The following is an 18,087-nucleotide window of genomic DNA, read 5'->3' on the forward strand; positions in this document are numbered from 1 at the left end:
ACATCACCTTTCAGGCATGGTGCACAAGCTCTGATGTGCAGGAAAGAATTGACTTGTAGTGGTAGGAGCGTTCGGGAAATTATGCTATTTCCCTCAAAAAACACATTTCACTAGCAGGCCCATCTCTCAGAAAAAGCAGGATTTGGCAGTGAATTCTGTTCTTTGCCCATAGATGTCTGTATAACTACCCCCCGACACCCTTATCATGACTTAAATGACAGGGATTCAACTACAACGGGTTCATTTGGATCTTATGCCCAATTTCAAACATGCCCTTTTCCAAAACTTCTCTTGTCCCTGCATTGTTAATAAACAGACATGCAAAATTGCTAATGGAGAGGTGCAGTAAGCACAAAGAAACCATGATGCAAAATATTCTGCTTCTTAGATAAAAACTACGTCAATTGTTCTAATATACGTTGGTTTGCGTGCCACAGAAGACATCTGATCACCACTCCTAGAAAGAAATCAACATTTTTCCTTTTAAGAAGGTGTTTTACCAAGTCATTGTTGACAGGCAATTTTTTTTCAGCAATTGAGCAATGGTCCAGAGTATGAGAAGCAGCAAAAGTGTTTTATTTGCTGTATAATTAGTGTCATTAGAAATATGATTGGTAAAAAGAACAACACACAAGTCCACACAGAAAGGAAAGCTTAATAAAAACCAAAGAGCACTGGAGGGGTGGTGGTGGTGAAGACTTAGCTGAGAAAGTTTTTTAAAAAAAAACCTTCCAAAGTTCTGGACAGCAACAGTTTCTTTTGGCCACCAGAGATGCCACAAATCTTCCTACCACTTTGTATCAGAGTGCCCTCCTCCACCCTTGTTGGACTGCTAGCTTCAAATCACTTAAATGTGTTGTAGAGTGTTAGAAGGGAACTAAACACAAGATCTGTTTGCATTAGATAACAGCTTCCACACAACTGTTCTGCACATGCAAAGGCATAAAACTTACTCAGCAAACACTATCTTCTCAAAAATCACTTCAATCAAAGCAATGCTTCACTTTGTTTAATTCCTGTATTTTCGAAAAGGTGGTAGAAGTACTGCATTTTTTTTAAACAGTAACATGCTTCTCCTCCTTGAAACAGAAAATATCTTTAATCTTTGAAACAGAATGATTTTTTTTCCTCTAACATTGAAATGACCAGACACTCTCAATTCATAAAAGTAACAAATGTGTTTCTGAAGCAAGAAGTTGCCACAACGATTATTTGTAAACATTATACCCACAACAGTAAGTACATCAAAACCCCACACTTCCACCTTAAAATAAACCACAAAGCTTTGACATGAAATACATAAAAAGTTTATTATGTATGTACCCCATTTTGTTATCTGGAGGAGAAAATCTGAGGCAACAGTTTGGTGCAGTACAGAGAAGCAAAGCAATATACAGTAGCTGCACACAGCTTGATTGGTTTCAGATCACAACTAAATACTCTTACTATGACCGTTAGTACAGAAATGTTCTGTAATTAGAAAAAAATGAGAAGTATTACTCTCATGCTGTACAGTCTCATGTTTCTTGGTTAGAAAAGAACTGATTGAGTTTGAATCTTTCACGCCTGAATCTTTCACACCAACTTGCTCGGCTGTTGCCTCTGGAATGTTCAGCACAAAGGTTAAGCTCCAGACATAATTTAAGTGCTTTTCATGTGCAAACTGTTACTGGCTAAAGCTTTCAAAGTACATTTAATTACAGATATGAACACCCTGTAAAGATATGAGGATATGATAGCAGACCCAGAGGCCAATACAGATTCTTTAAGAGAAATGCTATGTTCCACTGCAGTAGTTCTAGTCCCTGATTAGGTCCTTCCAAAGAGAGGGCTTACTTCAATTGTAGGAGATAGACCACTCCTTGACAGAAGCATCATGGGATGTTGTTACCAGAGTATGTTCATCCAACCATGCTAAGCCGCTTACATGATGTAGTCTGTGAGCATCTGTACGGCAGTGCAAAATAACAGAAAAGAATTAGGAAGGCCAGGCTGACAAAGTAACTTTAGCACATATTCCAAACGTGATTTTCAGCTGCATTAAATATTAGTAGTGTATTTTAAAAGTGACTACAAAATAACATAATGTCCTGGTTCCGGCTGGGACAGAGTTAACTTTCTCCCCAGTAGCTTGTGGGGTGTGCTGTGTTTTGGGTTTGGTATGAAAGGAGCGTTGATGGCCCATCGATGCTTTGGCTGTTGCTGGGTGATGCTTGCACGGGGCGGGGGGAGCAGAGCCGGGCTGGTGGACCCAGCTGGCCAATGGGGTATTCTATACCATGTGACATCATGCTCAGTATAAAAATCAGGTGTGTGTGGGGGCTCGCCCCCCGTTCGTGACACGCGGTCGGTGAGCAGTTGCATTGTGCATCGCCTGCTTTGTATATTCTGTTATTGTTGTCATTCTCACTGTTACTATTACTGTTCTATTTTGTTTTATTTCAATTATTAAACTGTTTTATCTCAACCCAGGAGTTTTCCTACTCGTGCCCTCCCGATTCTCTCCCCCATCCCACCGGAGGTGGGTGAGTGAGCGGCTGCGTGGGGTTAAACCACGACACATAACAAAAGAGTTCTGGCTATTGTAGCTAGATAGAGATTAACATAAAGGCTAAATTAGTTTGACAACATTCAAAGCCTGCTTACTATTAGTTCTAGAAAACAGGTATTGTGTTCGATTTCAAGAACTACTAGCAGCTTTCAAAAGTAAGATTTTGAAGGAAACATACCTGGTATCTTGACTCTGGTCTCTGGATCACTTACAGTCCAAACATATACCATCATGTCCATGCCTCCAGAAGCAAAGTGTTCATTGTCTGGTGACCAGGCAATGCAAACAATTTTTGCATGGTGTCCATAGAAGACATTATGTTCCTATTTGAAAGTCAGAGACACAGTGTTATTTCATTAGTTTAAGCTACTTCAGGAAATCACTGGCTTTTAATGTGTAGCATTATAATAAGCTACTGCAAGACTCCAGACAATGTACATCTCAAGTGCAGATGGATGCCCTAAGCCAAGTGGTGGCTTCACTTTATGCTATTTATTTAAGCACTTACCAGGCCAATAAAATCCAAACCTTTTGTAAAAAATGCTAGGACTTTTTCTATGAAAGCTGGATCTGTAAAGTGCATGTGCAACAAGTCACTTGCTTAGAGGCTTTTAAAATAACCCCACAGATGTTTCCAAAAGCAAAATTCTTTCAATTTTTACTTAGAAAATGAAACGTTTTTGTGGAATGCCACCATGCATTTTTTACTTCAGTGTGGTTTCGGTCAAAGCTTAATAACTTTACAGGCTGATGCACATATTGACTGCTCAGCTGAAAAATGGGAATTGCCCATTTTTTGGTTCTTGGTTAAAAGACACTACATTGAAGGATAAAGCAAGATTCCCTGCCCTAATGTATCCCTTTCATTGCTTAGTTCTTACCATACAAATGTGTGCCACAGCCAGCAGAATTTTATTGCCAAGTCTGCTGTATTTACTTCATTAAATTTTATTGTACTGCATGATTCTTATCGAATGGAACCTGCTTGTTCAATTTGGAATTCTTGTCCATTTTACAAAAATGCACACAAATTCTAACAGGCATGCATGTATTTTGTTGACTTTTTTCCTTTTTAAAAAACCCAACACACTCGTGATTCAGCTGACCTGAATAAGGAACGTGCATACTTTGTAATCTTTTGTATTTAATTACTGCTGGCCTGTGGAAATCCAACCCCTTCCCCATTAAACTATATGTTTGTTATTAGATAGGTTTGAGTGTTTTCCCAGTAGCCAACCTATGCTGTGCATTTCCTCACCCATTCTTATGATCTGGAGGCTTCACATAGGCTGCTGTGAAAAGCAACACTAACTCAAAATACCAGGTAAACAGACAGTCACAGAAACACCAAATATACATCAATGATTTAACAATTAAGTCTCACCAGCTACACTATATTTCACAACAGATTTAGACATGAGATGCAAGTCGATTTGTTTTGAAACGAACAAAACTCCTGACAACAACAATTCTTACCGCATAGCCGTCAGTGACACTAAAGACAGTGACAACTTTGTTTGCATCACAGACTGCAAGAAAGGCACCATCGTGAGAATATGCCAGGTCAGTAACAGGACCTTTAGCTTCCAAAGACTTATCATCATTTTTCAAAGAGGTTCCTTGGATTGAATACAAATGGACGTTCCCATCCTGCAAATTAATAGTGAAGAAGGGGGGAAGGTACAAAAATCACTTTACAATAGAAAGAGAAAGGCTTACTGAGTTTCTGGAACTTTTTGCATCAATTCTATCTGGTAGTACTTATATTAAGAAATAGTTTAGAGAACCTGTCATTTATGCTGGCTACAATCCACCAAGTCTAGACTATAGACCTGATTTCTAGAATTTGCCTACTTCAAGCATACACTGGGTAACAACAATGTGACAATTTAAAAACAGCAAATACAAGATAAAAAAATGAAATAGACATTAGGTCACTACGGTGGGAGAACCTGGGGAATGAAAGCCCAGGAATACCAATACACAGTTTACTTGTTACAGTAGTGCTGTTGCTACAAACTGCCACCTACTACTTTTCAACACACCTAGTATTATTAAACAGTTCTGTTACTAGCTCCAGTGTTCAAAGTAGTACAGTTTTAGGAAGTGCAACCTTACCGCTCCGCCCACTGCTGCTGTACCTCCTCTGGGGTGAATGGCTACAGCTTCTGGCTCATAGCCAAGGTCATCAATTGCAAAACATTTTTTCTTATCTTTCATCAAGACTATCTGTAAATAGAAAACCAGAAACTAAGACCCTTCTTCAAAGTGCCTAATACAAAATTATAACTAAGTCACATTGCTTAGTCATAAATACAAATCCACTCTGATTGCTCAGAAGTTTACTATATTCTGATCTTAAGGGAACAGTTTAATTCTTTTAAAAAAAAAAAAAAAAAAAGAAAAAAAAGAAGGAAATGCCTACATGCGGTGACTAACTAATCTGCTGTACCGGAGTACTTATGTGCTCTAAATTAGGTAGTGCAGGGCATGCTCTACTGCCTTCAGCTTCGCCTCATTTGGTTTGAGCATGAAATAAACATGGACAAAACAGTATTTTTAGCAATGCTTACTCCCTTCCTGGTTCACTGTTAAAGGTAGGGATGCAGGACCAAATTAGTAGCAAGTTAATACTGCAATGTTAAATTTTAAGGGCTATTTCCTAGCCAGTTCTATCCTATGGACAACTGGAATTATAACTGACATGGAAGACAGGTTTGGACAACTCTACTGAAAGTCCCAAGTATAAAACCAGCATCCATACAGAGAGCATAAATCATTAGAAGTTAAGCATTCTTTGATACAAGATAGCTCTGTGCAATCTCTCTGGTTTTGCGTGATCTGAATACTACTGGCAAGCAAGCTAGAGCTACCTACGCTGTACAACTGCATTAGTTAATTGGTCAGTTGGACTGGTTGCAAAAAAAAAAAGTGCAGGATCAAGACATCCTTTCCCCCAAATCATGTCGCTGAACAGATCAGGCAAGAACATGATTCAGACTGGTACAGCCTTCCAGCACAAAGCTGTATTGGTAACAAATTCAGATGCATCCACATGAGAGACCATGTCAAGTTTAAATCTATACATAAGACTGTCAAATTGGTACAGGATGCAGAAAGACAAGCCTATCAAGTATCCTGCTTAATTATGTTCCCCATAGTTCTTATCAGGACATTCTGCAGATGTGCAAGGTGATCCCACATTAAATAGGTTTGTCAGAAACCATCATGTTACCGTATACAGCATTGTTAACAGAGCAATTGTGTTGATAATCCATAAGTTAATACTTACTTGTCCAATGCATAGAACTACAGTATAACCACCAGGACCCACAGCTAAACATTTTGGTTGAACATCCATTTTCACAGCATCCTGGCCACTGGAGGAAGGCGTGCCAAGGTGGAGAAGCAGGAAGGCAAAGCAGAAAAAAAAATTATTCCATTATTTAAAATTGCCTGTTCCAATAATCACCTACTAATGATCAAGAACATGCATAATTTAATTTTTTTTAAATAGTCTGCAAACTTTCCCTCTGTTTACTGTTTAAAATATTAGTATCTTGATCAGATAGTACACCTTCGAAGTGAAAGTCAATGTTACTACACTAGAGTCTAATTTTGTAAACTAAGTGATCTTAATAGGATTCCTTAAAGTTTTTTGCTTCAATTGTGGTTTCCATGAAGAAACAGCTGTGTCCCACCCCTCCTAATCACATTTATTACCAATATTCCTGGGTATTTATGAATCATAAAACAGACACCCTTCCCACAGTCCCATAACTAAGCCACCTGATACAAGTCAGACCTCTATAACCTGTGGAAGAGATGAGACAAACTGGAAAGTCTGGGATGCATTTCTTGTTGCCACAGAAAAAAGCAAGGTTGGTACAGCAATCATTTCTACAGTTTCCATGGTAACTTAAAACCTGAATAAATTGCAGCATAGAATTCTTTACCATATAAATCAACAAAACTCTTGCTACAAAATAATTAGGGCTGCAATACTACAATAAAAGGCAACATTTTAACTAACCTGTAGTCCCTCTTGCTAAGGTTGGTATAGCGCACGGTGTCATCCATACTGCAGGTGACCAGCTGATCCATTTCATCCACTGCCATTCTAGAAACCTGGTTTGTATGGCCTTTCCCAGAAAAGCCATCATTCTCTCCAGTTTCAGAATCCCAATAATGTGCATAATAGAATTAAGGAACATTTGAAGATACTGGTGCAGTCAGATACAGCATCATAAAAAGTTAAAATAATTGACAGAATAGCTGAGGTTAGAAGGGACCTCTTGAGATTGTTTAGTCCCACCTGCTGCTCAAATCAGCGTGAGCTACAACAGGCTGTCCATTCCATTGGGTTTTGAGTATCTTTAGGGATGGAGACTCTACAAGCTCCCTGGGCAGCCTGCACCAGCATTCAACCAACCTCACACCCTCAAAATATTTATTAAATGAGCCTCTGATGTTCTGTAATGAGCTAAATGACCTACCACAAACAGTAGCAAATACTGGAACGATTTGGTCGTTCTGAGAATAGGAAATACTTTTTAAAGAATTATACTTAGAAGTCCTGCAACATTGGCTTTCCCTGATGTTATATGTTAACATCAGTTTGAACTATTAACACTATACTACAGGTTTGTAAGGAAACAAGTCCTATAACGGTTTATGCCAACATGACACCATTTTAATGAATCATGGCAAGCAGGATGAAGGATTGCAGTTTTATTTATAAGCTTCAGAACGCTGAAGAAAAGCCAACAGGCTTCTAGCTGAACACATCCCAACCTCATCCTTTAACATGCCCTTCAGGAACCAAGCTGCATTCCCAGTGCTTTGCTCCAGAAACCAACAGGACTGAAACAGAATCTCAAAAGAAGTACAAGTTCTGTTCACTAGTAAGAAAGCCTAATAACGTTTGGGATACCAAATAAAGAACACAATCACAGAACTACAAAAAACACACCTTAATACAAGTGGGAAAAACACAACTGTAAAGAGAAATGCGTGTTAATGGGTCAGAGATAGATCAACAAGAGTTTATCTTTCTTGTCCTGAACATCTAAAAACCAAGATACATGACTTTCAGCACATGCTAAAGCGTGTAACAGCACAGACAGTAATACATATTTTGCCTGTATGTCAGAATACATGGAAAGTTACAAGAGGCTAATTTATATACTTACTTGCTCCTCCATACTAACAATCAATCTATCACAAAGAAGGGACATTTGGAAATTAAGAACTGGCTTATATTTAGCAGACAAGTTTAAGGGCAACCAGTAAAATAGGCAAGTTAGGGGAAAGCAAAATAAACTTCTTCAGACATAAAATATTCACTTGTGTCCAATAAACACAAGTTTTTGTCTTTGGCAAAGCTTTTTTTTTTTCCCTCCTAATGAGCTCTCTCAGGCTAGAACAAATGTCACTGTCATTCAAAGGATATTAATATGACCATCATTACTTCCAGAGTAAATATAGGACTTTCCACCGTTTTTATGCACTGTAAGACACTGAATTGATTTACTATGACCCTGTGAATGGGACACAAATAATAATTACTGATGGGCAATTTTTCATCTTAACACATACATAAATCAAACCTATTTGAGAAGAATTATAGGTTATTCAGAAAACAATATGTAATTTTATTCACAAGCATTAAAACTCACCCAGAATACAAATCACTAGTTAACGGTGCAGTCATTTAACTGTTGCAGCATTGCTATTTCCATGTACTACTCCTTGAAGAGAAGGAATAGGCACCGTGAATATCCTTATTAACCTGCTGGGCCAAAATACTTTCATGGCCTTTTCATTGACAAAGTTTGCTTTTCAGGCACTTTATCATTCAGGGAAGAGGACTAAATATGGTCATGCACCCAGCACCAACTGCCAGAATTATAGCAGCAATAGCAAGAATCTGGGACGTCTGTTTCTAGTTCATGTAAAAATGTAAGTTCCCGTGAGAGTGCTGTGTCAGCGAACTCTTTAATTCCTAAAATTAAAGCTCGATTGCACAGTAACCCTAGTCACCTTGTTCACAATACACTAACTCCGGTAGAATGAGACATCACTGGTAGTTTTCTATCTATGCTTTTCTATCTATTTCTTTTCTCATCTCAAAAGTGCTTAAAAGCTGCTATGAAAGATAAAATGATAACCTTAACTGAAACCAGAACCAGTCTGTGTATTTGCACAAAGCACAGTATCACTCACGTAACATTTCAACTTCTTGATTCATGTGACTTGCACGAATCAATCACACATAGCTTGTCTTGCAATGCTAATTTAACAAAACCATTTTTCAAGTTATTATTCCTTCTAGACAACTTCAACCACTGAGTCATTTATTGCAGAAACTGGTGCAACAACAGAAGTTTAACCTACCTTTATGACACGTAAAGGCTTATTTGGATTGTTCTTGTCCAAATAATTGATATAGCCAGACAGGGAGATAGTCAGTAAGTGGTCTTTCTGCCACAAACAACCCAGCTGCTGATCCAAAACATTTGATCCCATGTTAAAAGTATTGACAATAGAATTAGCACCAACATCCCAGATTTTAGCAGTTTTATCTCCAGAAGCAGAAAGCAACTGACTACTGTCAGGGCTCCAACTAATCTGTAAAAACAAATGTCACCAGAACATAGTAAATACATTTATTATTGGAAGACTTCACAGTCCATGAACTTGGTAATGAAATACTACAGACCATTTGTACAAATGAAGTGATACTTACAGCATAAATACCTCCATCATGAGCTTTGCCTCCACCAAGAGCACACACTTTCTCTCCAGTCTTCCCATCATAGACAAAAATCTTAAGAGAGCACACAGATATATAACTTAAAGGGAAAAGCAGTAACAGAAGAAAACCCAAGAACTGAAACACTGTTACTTGCACTACACAGATCATTCTTCTGTTACACAGCATGCTTGCAGATTTATCAAACACTAGATTCTCGAAGAAGAGGCACACGTATTCCTGCATTTAATATTTAAGACTAAGCAAATGAGATGACAATTGTAAATAATAACAGTAAGCCACCCATGTACATTGGATCCTGACATTTGAAACTCTGGAAGATGTTACATTTTTGACTCCTGCTGTGATGGCAACTGCTTGGCACTGAGTCATGGGAATCTGCCTTCTTAGAAGGGGGAGCTACCTATGGTAAAAGTGTCATTGTCAAACATGCCCTCAACATGGAGGGAATCCACATGGAGCTGGGTTGCTATCTATGAGTTCAGTATTTCAGCTAGACTTCTCAGGATCATAACAAGGACACACATATTCCAAAAGTCTAGTATGTTCCTGCCAAAATAACCTGTAAGAGAACTAATATGCTAGGGAGATGGAATGGGGGAAAAAAGCTGAGTGAGAATAGTCTGTCTGACATCAGTTGTTACAGCTTTATAGGAGGATACTTAAAAGTTTAAGCCAGCCATTTCTTGGCATGAAAAAAGACGCAACGTGGATTTTACAATACTAATCCTATTCCCAAAATGCACAAGAAAATCTTCTCATGCTGAAGTCACTACAAAGAGTTCCTTGTTTTTTTACCTGGCCATCTGCACTAGCTGTAGCAAATCTGTTCCCATCAGGAGAAAACCTCACACAGTTCACAAACCGTGTATGGTCCTGTAGGAAAAAAAGTAAGAATCAGCACACAAAATAAGAACAGACCTTTTTTGTAAAAAGATCATCCAGTAACAATGAAGTTCTCTTACACACGAGCCATAAATTAGCATGTAGGAGATGCCTGCTGTAGAGAATTAATATGGTACAAGTCTAGCCTCTATCTAAAGACGATCATGGGGATCAAGAACACTCCAGGGAAGAAACTGTGACATCAGTACTGATGTAGTTCAAACAACTTAGCACACCACCAGGCAAACAAGTACTCAGTTTCGGGGATAGATGCAGCCTAGATGCAAACATGGGATTCTACCCTTCTGGCCACTGAATTCTTCTGCAACATTCTCCAGATTTTGACTCTTGCTTCATTGTGCAAGTAAGTTTTATATACAGAAGAGTACTTTATCCTTCTTATTTTAAAAAACACAGGCATGAAGAATAATGATACTGGAATTCCATTTCTGGGAGATTGCATTAGTGGTAGCTCTGTGAAGTAACGAGGCAAGACTGATGTATGCTCCCCAAATAGACTATTTACAAATAGGAGACTATTCAAACCATGCTAACTAGAAAACACGCGTTAAATAGGGAAGCACCACAATGAGGCCAAAGCTCCCATGCAAAGAGATTTGGGAGACTATTTTTAGTATTACGAATTGCAGGTTCTAACCTACTTTCTTTAACTATAGATTTTTTTTTTTCCTGATGATACCTCAAGCCCTAACCTAAACCATGTAACAGCCTGTACCAGAATCCCATGCACCAACTCAAATATCACTTTAAAAGGAAGACTGCATCACATACCAGTCTAAGCAGCACTGATAAGCAATTCAGACTTCAGAGTTCCAAAAGAACCAGCTTAGCAAAATGCAAGTATCAACTTAAGTTCAGAAATATATTAGGCAACTACATCATTTCATTGGATTGCAGAGCTCAAAACAATTCCTTTTCGAGAACTGGAATGGAATCCTTACTAAAGTTAGTGTATGAAGACTACTCAAGGCACATACTTAAGAAAATACAAGGCCTACTGCTGTGTTTTTAAAAATAAAATAAGAATCAAACATTTTGAATTTACTACTGCAATAACATCCAGTATCTCTGCAATAGTTTTTTTTTTTGAGGCAAGAGACATGTCTTCTGCCATCAGAAACAGCTGCAGAAGCTTTTGGCTTTTTATTTTCTTTGGCCTCAAGTAACAATGAATGTCTTAACTGTGGTAGTTCCAGGCTTTGTTTCATTTATATAAGAGATTTTAACTAGTAGAGTAAGAAACAAAAAGTGAAAAAGAATGTAGAAACAGAAAACTGACTACAGAAGTTACATACCCATTCCTTGTTGTAGAAATCAGTTATGTTTTCAAACATCTACACTCCCTCTTTCTAAGCTGCCCTGGGATTTCAGATTTGAGCACTTTTAAGCAGATTGGAAAAATTCCATTCACACCACCACATTTCTTGAATCAAGCACCTTGGAGATTATTAAGAAATTCTATGCAGGTCTGCACTGGGAAGCAGAGCTCAGAAAGCACCAATAGGGCCAATGAAACATCCTACTACTTATGTTATGGAAGAGGATGAAGAGCCATTAAAAAAAAAAAAAAATCAGAAAAAATGCTTCAGGTTTTCATCTTAACCAATCAGTTTTCTTGGCCTGAGACAAGCCTTCAGTTATATTTATACATAGATTTAAGAAAGCCACTTGACACCAGCTATGCCTCAAAAGGGGGAGCTAAGAACTTTTGTTGTAACAGCTAGTTGCGACAAGAACTGCAAGCTTGTTGGAAAGCTTTTAGTCAACTTGCTGCACAGTTTAACGGAGCCACATCTAAACTTAAACTCACGCTTATTGTAAACTTGAACTTGAATGGCGGTCCCTCAAAGAAAGCAGCACAGTTGTCATCACTGCCAGTTGCCAGACGATATGGTCTCGTTTGTTTAATGTCCACGCTATTGATCACTTTGTTGTGCCCAGTAATCTCGCCAACAGAAGAACCACTATCCCACAGGAACACTGCTCCAAACCTAGTTAGAAAAGCACACAATAACTACACTTCCTAAAAGTTACATGTAGATTAACTCCTTGAGCATCTGCAAACAGCAGATTTGAGTGCACTCAAATAAAAGAAATTAGGTCATCTAGTTAATCTCATGCAAGCGCATCATAGTTCCCTGAAGGATATTTGAGATCTTGCTGGAGAGAGAATCTAATCTTCAATAGGAGACATTTGCTGAAGGGGACAGACAAGCAAGTTTTATGTATAAAGCTTCTAAAATTCAGAGATCCAAAAGATATTCTTCAGTAAGTCTGTCGGTTTATAAATGAAAGCAGTAAGTTATTCTGTCTGCCTAGTCACTACACAGAATGCAGAAAGCTAGGATAACAATGACATCTGATCATTTATCTGATTATTTAGCCTAGATTGGGTACCATCACTTTTACAACTATTATTACTTAAAGGTTTAAGGAATAAGAGTTATAACAGCATTTCTGTCTGTTCTTACTTTAAATCACCTTAAAAAAAAAAAATCAGTATAATCAATACAGTGGCATTAAACTGCCAGAGCATCGCTATTAAAAAGGCGTCCTATAGAATCACTTCAGCAAAATTCTAGATTGAAAGTACATCCACCTACACAGGAAACTGGCAGACTTTTTGAAGTAGGAGAGCAAATTTACATAGTATCTACCCAGGGGCAGGCGGGGGTGGAAGAAGGTATGGAGGACAAAGAATCTCTCTCAAGTATCAGGACATGATGGAGATTAAAAAAAATGGTGCAGGGAGTCAGGGAACAGGACCACACCACGTTTTTCAGACCTTTAGGCATAAGACTACCTGGTCTGGACTCTGCCTTAAAGATCTGTCAGTCTTTAAACATTAAAGAAAGGACACAAACCTGACTGTAATAGGCACCTCATTTAGTCAGACAAGGACAACTGGTTGTGATTTTCTTTTAATTACCATAATAAGGCCTAAAAATATGGGTGTGTTGCTGAGGGAGAAAATTCAGATACTTTTTTCTTTCTTTTTTTACTCTTATTCAATCATGTCCTCTCAATTTGGGAGGGGTGAAAGAACAGGGAGAAGAATTGTCTTGTCGTTCTCCCTTCTTACTCTATCAGAATTAGACACAAAATCCACCAGAAGGCATACTGAACAGCTATCATTGAATGTAATACCCACCTCCAAAAACCAAACAAGACCCACACAATTTTAAAGTGAGCAATTCTAACAGAACTGTGTTTTCCAAGTAGTTTTACAGCTGTCAAATACTGCATAAAGAATTCTGCTGCAGAACAGCACAACTTAAAGTCTAAACAGGGAACAAGCCATGATTTTCTTCCCTTGAAAAATTAAAAGCTTTCTGCAAAGAACCTGCTTTGTTAGAATACAGAGGTTTACAGTATATGTATGTATACAGACACACACAAAAGAATTATTTACTTTTCCCTTCCTTCTCCAACCACAGCAATTCTCTTGCTGTCTTCAGTCCAGGCAAGGTCCTTTATTTTTCCTGCAAACGGCTGATACTCATACTTCAGTAGGTGTTCCTTCTGTGTCGTATCCCAGATTCTCAGCTTTCCAGAGACATCTGCCATAATAAAATAGAATATAACTATTGTCGTTCCAGCATGACTCAGTCACATGACTCAGCAATCTGCCAGGATACAGATTTTCAGCTACACTGAACACTTGTATTAAGGACCTATTATCGTACCCCATTACAATTACTACAAATCACTTGATTTAGGAATGCTGAAGACTACATCCATTTCACTGAATTGTGTTTTTAACCAGATATTAAGGTTCAAGACATGCAGCAATAAATACAACACACAGAGCCAACTTTTGCAAACAGACATGTGAAAAAACTGCACACTGAAAGGGTAGGAACTAATGTTATCAACCAGTATGTGTTAAGTATCTGTGTTACACAAAAAAAACCCAACCCCCCAAACCAGCCCCACCTCCCCAGCAGCTGCAAGATAGCTTACCCACACTTCATTAGGAAGTAAGCCACCCTACATCTACAATAAGAGAGCAATCCGGTGGACAGCGGCTGATGCACTAAAATTCATACCTCAGCTTTTCTGTACCTTCAAAGCAAACCTGTTTTGCATACAAATACCAGGTATATGTAAACATAGAAAGATTATTTCTGCCCATAGAACTCAATTTGTGCGCACTCATCTGCATACTTTTTCTATACAGAAGCTTGTACACACTTAATGTTATGTGTGGATACCTGCACTATCTGGATTACTACAAAGGAATCCAACATAATATTCAAAAATGGTAATGTCACAAGCAGCAGACATAGCACGGGTCATAACAATTTAAGACTTAATATAATGAAAGCTTCCTTGGTCACTGTTTCCTCTCAGTATTACACAGCCCTAGAGCTTTCTTCTATTCAGAGCAACTACTGTGGTGCAGCATTGTAACCAGAGGAATTGTTCTGTACAGAGGTTTACACATCTCTAATGAAACCTGCACAGCAAATTCTGCATGTATCGGACCATTCATAAAAGCCACTGTTTTAGAATAAACCACATGCTAAAATATGTACCTTTCACCTCAGCAGAATGTGTTTGAGTTCTGTTCACCATTTATTGGTGCATCTTTACAGTTCAATTTAAACATACAGCAACCCTGTATCTTTGGGACCTGATCACGGACTCATCTTCTCCACTTCTGGTAAAAGGACAGATGCAGAATGCTCCATTTTACGTAGAGAATTTGTTATTAAAATTCTGCTTCAATGTGGACTTCAAAATCTAATTGTTTGCGCCATCTATTAATACATAGGACACATATAGCTGTAACTTTGTGGTATCTCCCATTACTACATCTGTTATGACTGCAGTAAGAGAAATCACCACATAAATATAATAATAATATTATATAAAAGCCACAAAGTATATTGCCAAAGGTCTGCCTCATCAAGCACATGAAGTATTAATGCAGGCTGCATGGCTAATGCAGATTTATAGATAGAGAAATCAATCTTACATGTTATACTTAGAAACAGCTTCAACAGCCTGATACTATCTTCAGACCCCATGCTCAGCAGTATCACGAAACTATTTATAAGTGACATACAGAAGACACTTTTTAAAGGGAAATATTGCAGCTTAAACTCATTTACTTGGGTATGACAGACAACTTCTGAGGAGAGTCAACTGAATACTGTCCCCCTAGGAGCAAGCTGATCACTTGCTTCTTCACAGATCAGGCTATGTATACATTACTGTTCTTTTACAGAGGACTGAAAATCTACAAGGCTGCAACAATAAAATAGATGGTTATTCTGAGAATTAAGTCAGCACAAACCTAGAGCACCAAGTCTGTAGAATAAAGAATGCAAAATGGATTTTAAAAAGGTATTCAATTTGACATATGGTCCACACACAAGACCGAGCCAAGAAAATCCTGGCTCTGGTTCCTTTCAGACAGGGAGGGAGGGAGAAAAAGCAAAAAAAAAAAAAACCCCATGCTATCAGTGTTCGTAAAGCTTCCCCAGTACATATTCTGATACAGCTTTCTGATAAGCAAGAAGCCAAGAAGGAAAGAACATTTTACATTTTAAAAAATATTGTTCCCTTAAAATTGCTGCAAGAGAAATGCCCATTCTACTAAGACCTGCACATCAGTCTGGATTCCCTTTCTAAGGAGCTCATATTCAGCATGTTTTATTTGCAGATACATTACTTAGAAAGTATTTCTGTATTTGGGCACATTACTTGCTTCTGAAGCATTTCTAATTGACAATGGCAAGCATATTTTAAAAAAAAAAATCTATAGATTAACTGCAATTATTTTTAAGAAATGGAAGTTATAGTATTGTATTTATCAATATTGTTCAACTGTATACCAGTCCTCCTGAAAAAAAATTATTATTTGAAGCAAGCTTCTACTAAAAAGGGTTTGTTTAGTTCTTTGTAAGTCATCAAAAACTCTAGCCCTTTCCGCTAACAATCCAGGAAACTCATGCTGTAGAAATTCATGTTACCTATTCTCAGACTATTGATTCACATACATTACACGGAAACTGGGAATCGGCCTCTTTCCAAAAGAAAGCTTTTTTGAGTTCAGGTTACAAATGTAAGAAAAATCACACCAAGTCTTGCCAAGTTCAGTCAGGAAGAAAAAGGGACGGAAAAGAAAGGAATATAGACTCTTCCAGAATCCCTCCCCTGTCCCCGAAGTATGAAAGTTTATTAACAAACAGAAACAATAGTCCTGCATTTCAGAAATAACTTCTCATTCTGCTGCACATACACAAGTCATTCATTACACTAAGATTTCTCTTTAACACTTCACACTAAGTATTTAAAGTTCATTTTCAGGTACTTTTTAATTTAAATAATAAATTTTAAAAAGACCAAGCATGTTACTAAACGCACTGCTTTAGAAAGAGGTTAGAGGAACAACTACAGAAATCATTCCTCCCTCAGGCATGTATACGTAATTCCACTGAAGCATGTCATATTGACTGTGTATATTCTGTACATAAGTGTGTAGCATTACTACTCTGTTTTGCTAGTAAGTTTTGCGTCAAGCACTTTAACAGCTCTGTCCGCATATCTCATGTGGCATGCGCACTGATACTTTACCTCCAGATGCTATGTAGAATCCACTGGGAGCATACTTGGCAACTACAACCTGATGGGCATGCTCAGTGTAGATGTCAGCAATTGCAGGATTCTAGTTTAAAGGAAAAAAAAGTTACTAAGTTGTATTTCCTGGTTTTCAAAGGAGTAAAATCAGACATTCAAAGATAAAATTCAGAATTTCTCCCCACACTCCTTCTCTCACACCCTTCCTTCCAGCTTAATTGGTCTATTGTCTAAAACTGAAAAGTGCCGTACACATTGCAGAACACTGCTGTCCAGTACCACTAAAACAACACACTAATTTTTAACAACTGACACAAAGTATTTCCTCTAACAGCCAGAACTGCTGTGACCCTCTCCTCTCCAATACCTGCTGAAAGGCAGAAAAACACTCTCCAAAATAATAGGCCAAGCACTGGACTTTCTTTTTGTAGAGCTGGCCCAGGTAAGGCAGTTACCCAAGTAGAATACTAAACATGAGCTGTGCTTTGCAACACACATCCAGAAGTTCTACTACAATTGAATATGAAAATTAAGCATTCGGTTAACCATATTGCATGGCCGTTAATCATTACCATGTACTCAAGATCACTCAGTAACCAATGAGCTACGCAAGGCTTGCTCTTTCTTGCTGATTGTAATCTGGTTAAAAAGCTAGTAGATTAGCACAGGGAAAGACGTTTTTCCTAGTATCAAGAGTTGTACTGGAATTCTGAAAGAAATTCACTGCCACTCCATCACAATTTTCTCTCTTCAGTCTTAAACATGTTTTCATATGCTTCAGGTTGGACAATAAAACTGACTTAGTCTCTCAGCAGATCAGTAGTGTCACCCTACAGAGGTGCCACACGAATCAAAAAAGGATGACATCAAGGCAAAATCTGCTCTCAAATTAACTGTATAAAAAAGCCATTCTGCACATCTTCCAAATACAGTGCATATATGCTACAACAGTAACACACTACTCCTTAGAAAAATTTTTCTACCAGTTAACAGGTATCTTCCAGCTCCAGAAACTTGACTCATATGGTCAAAACAAAAGTGCATTTTAACAGCTATAATCAATACAGATTTATTCAACCAAACCAGAAAACCACCTGATGTTATGGTATGACTCACCCATCCAATCAGGAAAAACTAAAACACCTGCTCTGTGTTAGAAAGCAGTCAGTCTCCTGCTTGCAAGAGTTCTTGTTGTTGCAGTACTGTTACATCTCAAGAGACAGAATTCAGCTTACTCATGCAAGAAGCAGTTCTTTTTCATTCCTGC

The 18,087-nt window shown here is 38.0% G+C and overlaps 1 protein-coding gene across 1 annotated transcript in view; it reads right to left on the reverse strand.

Moving 5' to 3' along the window:
• Nucleotides 1-555: 555 nt before the first annotated feature.
• WDR1 (WD repeat domain 1) overlaps nucleotides 556-18,087 on the reverse strand; it is a gene marked incomplete at its 5' end in the record, with an annotated part of 20,407 nt that continues 2,875 nt past the window's right edge. Inside the window, 13 exons of the mRNA XM_009575691.1 lie at nucleotides 556-1,947; nucleotides 2,730-2,874; nucleotides 4,028-4,201; nucleotides 4,670-4,780; nucleotides 5,844-5,931; nucleotides 6,585-6,741; nucleotides 8,004-8,091; nucleotides 8,948-9,181; nucleotides 9,300-9,380; nucleotides 10,125-10,202; nucleotides 12,043-12,223; nucleotides 13,645-13,792; nucleotides 16,818-16,908. Of these exons, the coding sequence (XP_009573986.1) occupies nucleotides 1,838-1,947; nucleotides 2,730-2,874; nucleotides 4,028-4,201; nucleotides 4,670-4,780; nucleotides 5,844-5,931; nucleotides 6,585-6,741; nucleotides 8,004-8,091; nucleotides 8,948-9,181; nucleotides 9,300-9,380; nucleotides 10,125-10,202; nucleotides 12,043-12,223; nucleotides 13,645-13,792; nucleotides 16,818-16,908 (1,686 nt within the window). The remainder of the gene's footprint in view (nucleotides 1,948-2,729; nucleotides 2,875-4,027; nucleotides 4,202-4,669; nucleotides 4,781-5,843; nucleotides 5,932-6,584; nucleotides 6,742-8,003; nucleotides 8,092-8,947; nucleotides 9,182-9,299; nucleotides 9,381-10,124; nucleotides 10,203-12,042; nucleotides 12,224-13,644; nucleotides 13,793-16,817; nucleotides 16,909-18,087) is intronic.

The sequence above is a fragment of the Fulmarus glacialis genome, unplaced genomic scaffold (assembly GCF_000690835.1).
Source record: "Fulmarus glacialis isolate BGI_N327 unplaced genomic scaffold, ASM69083v1 scaffold16394, whole genome shotgun sequence".
Classification (NCBI taxonomy): Eukaryota; Metazoa; Chordata; class Aves; order Procellariiformes; family Procellariidae; genus Fulmarus; species Fulmarus glacialis.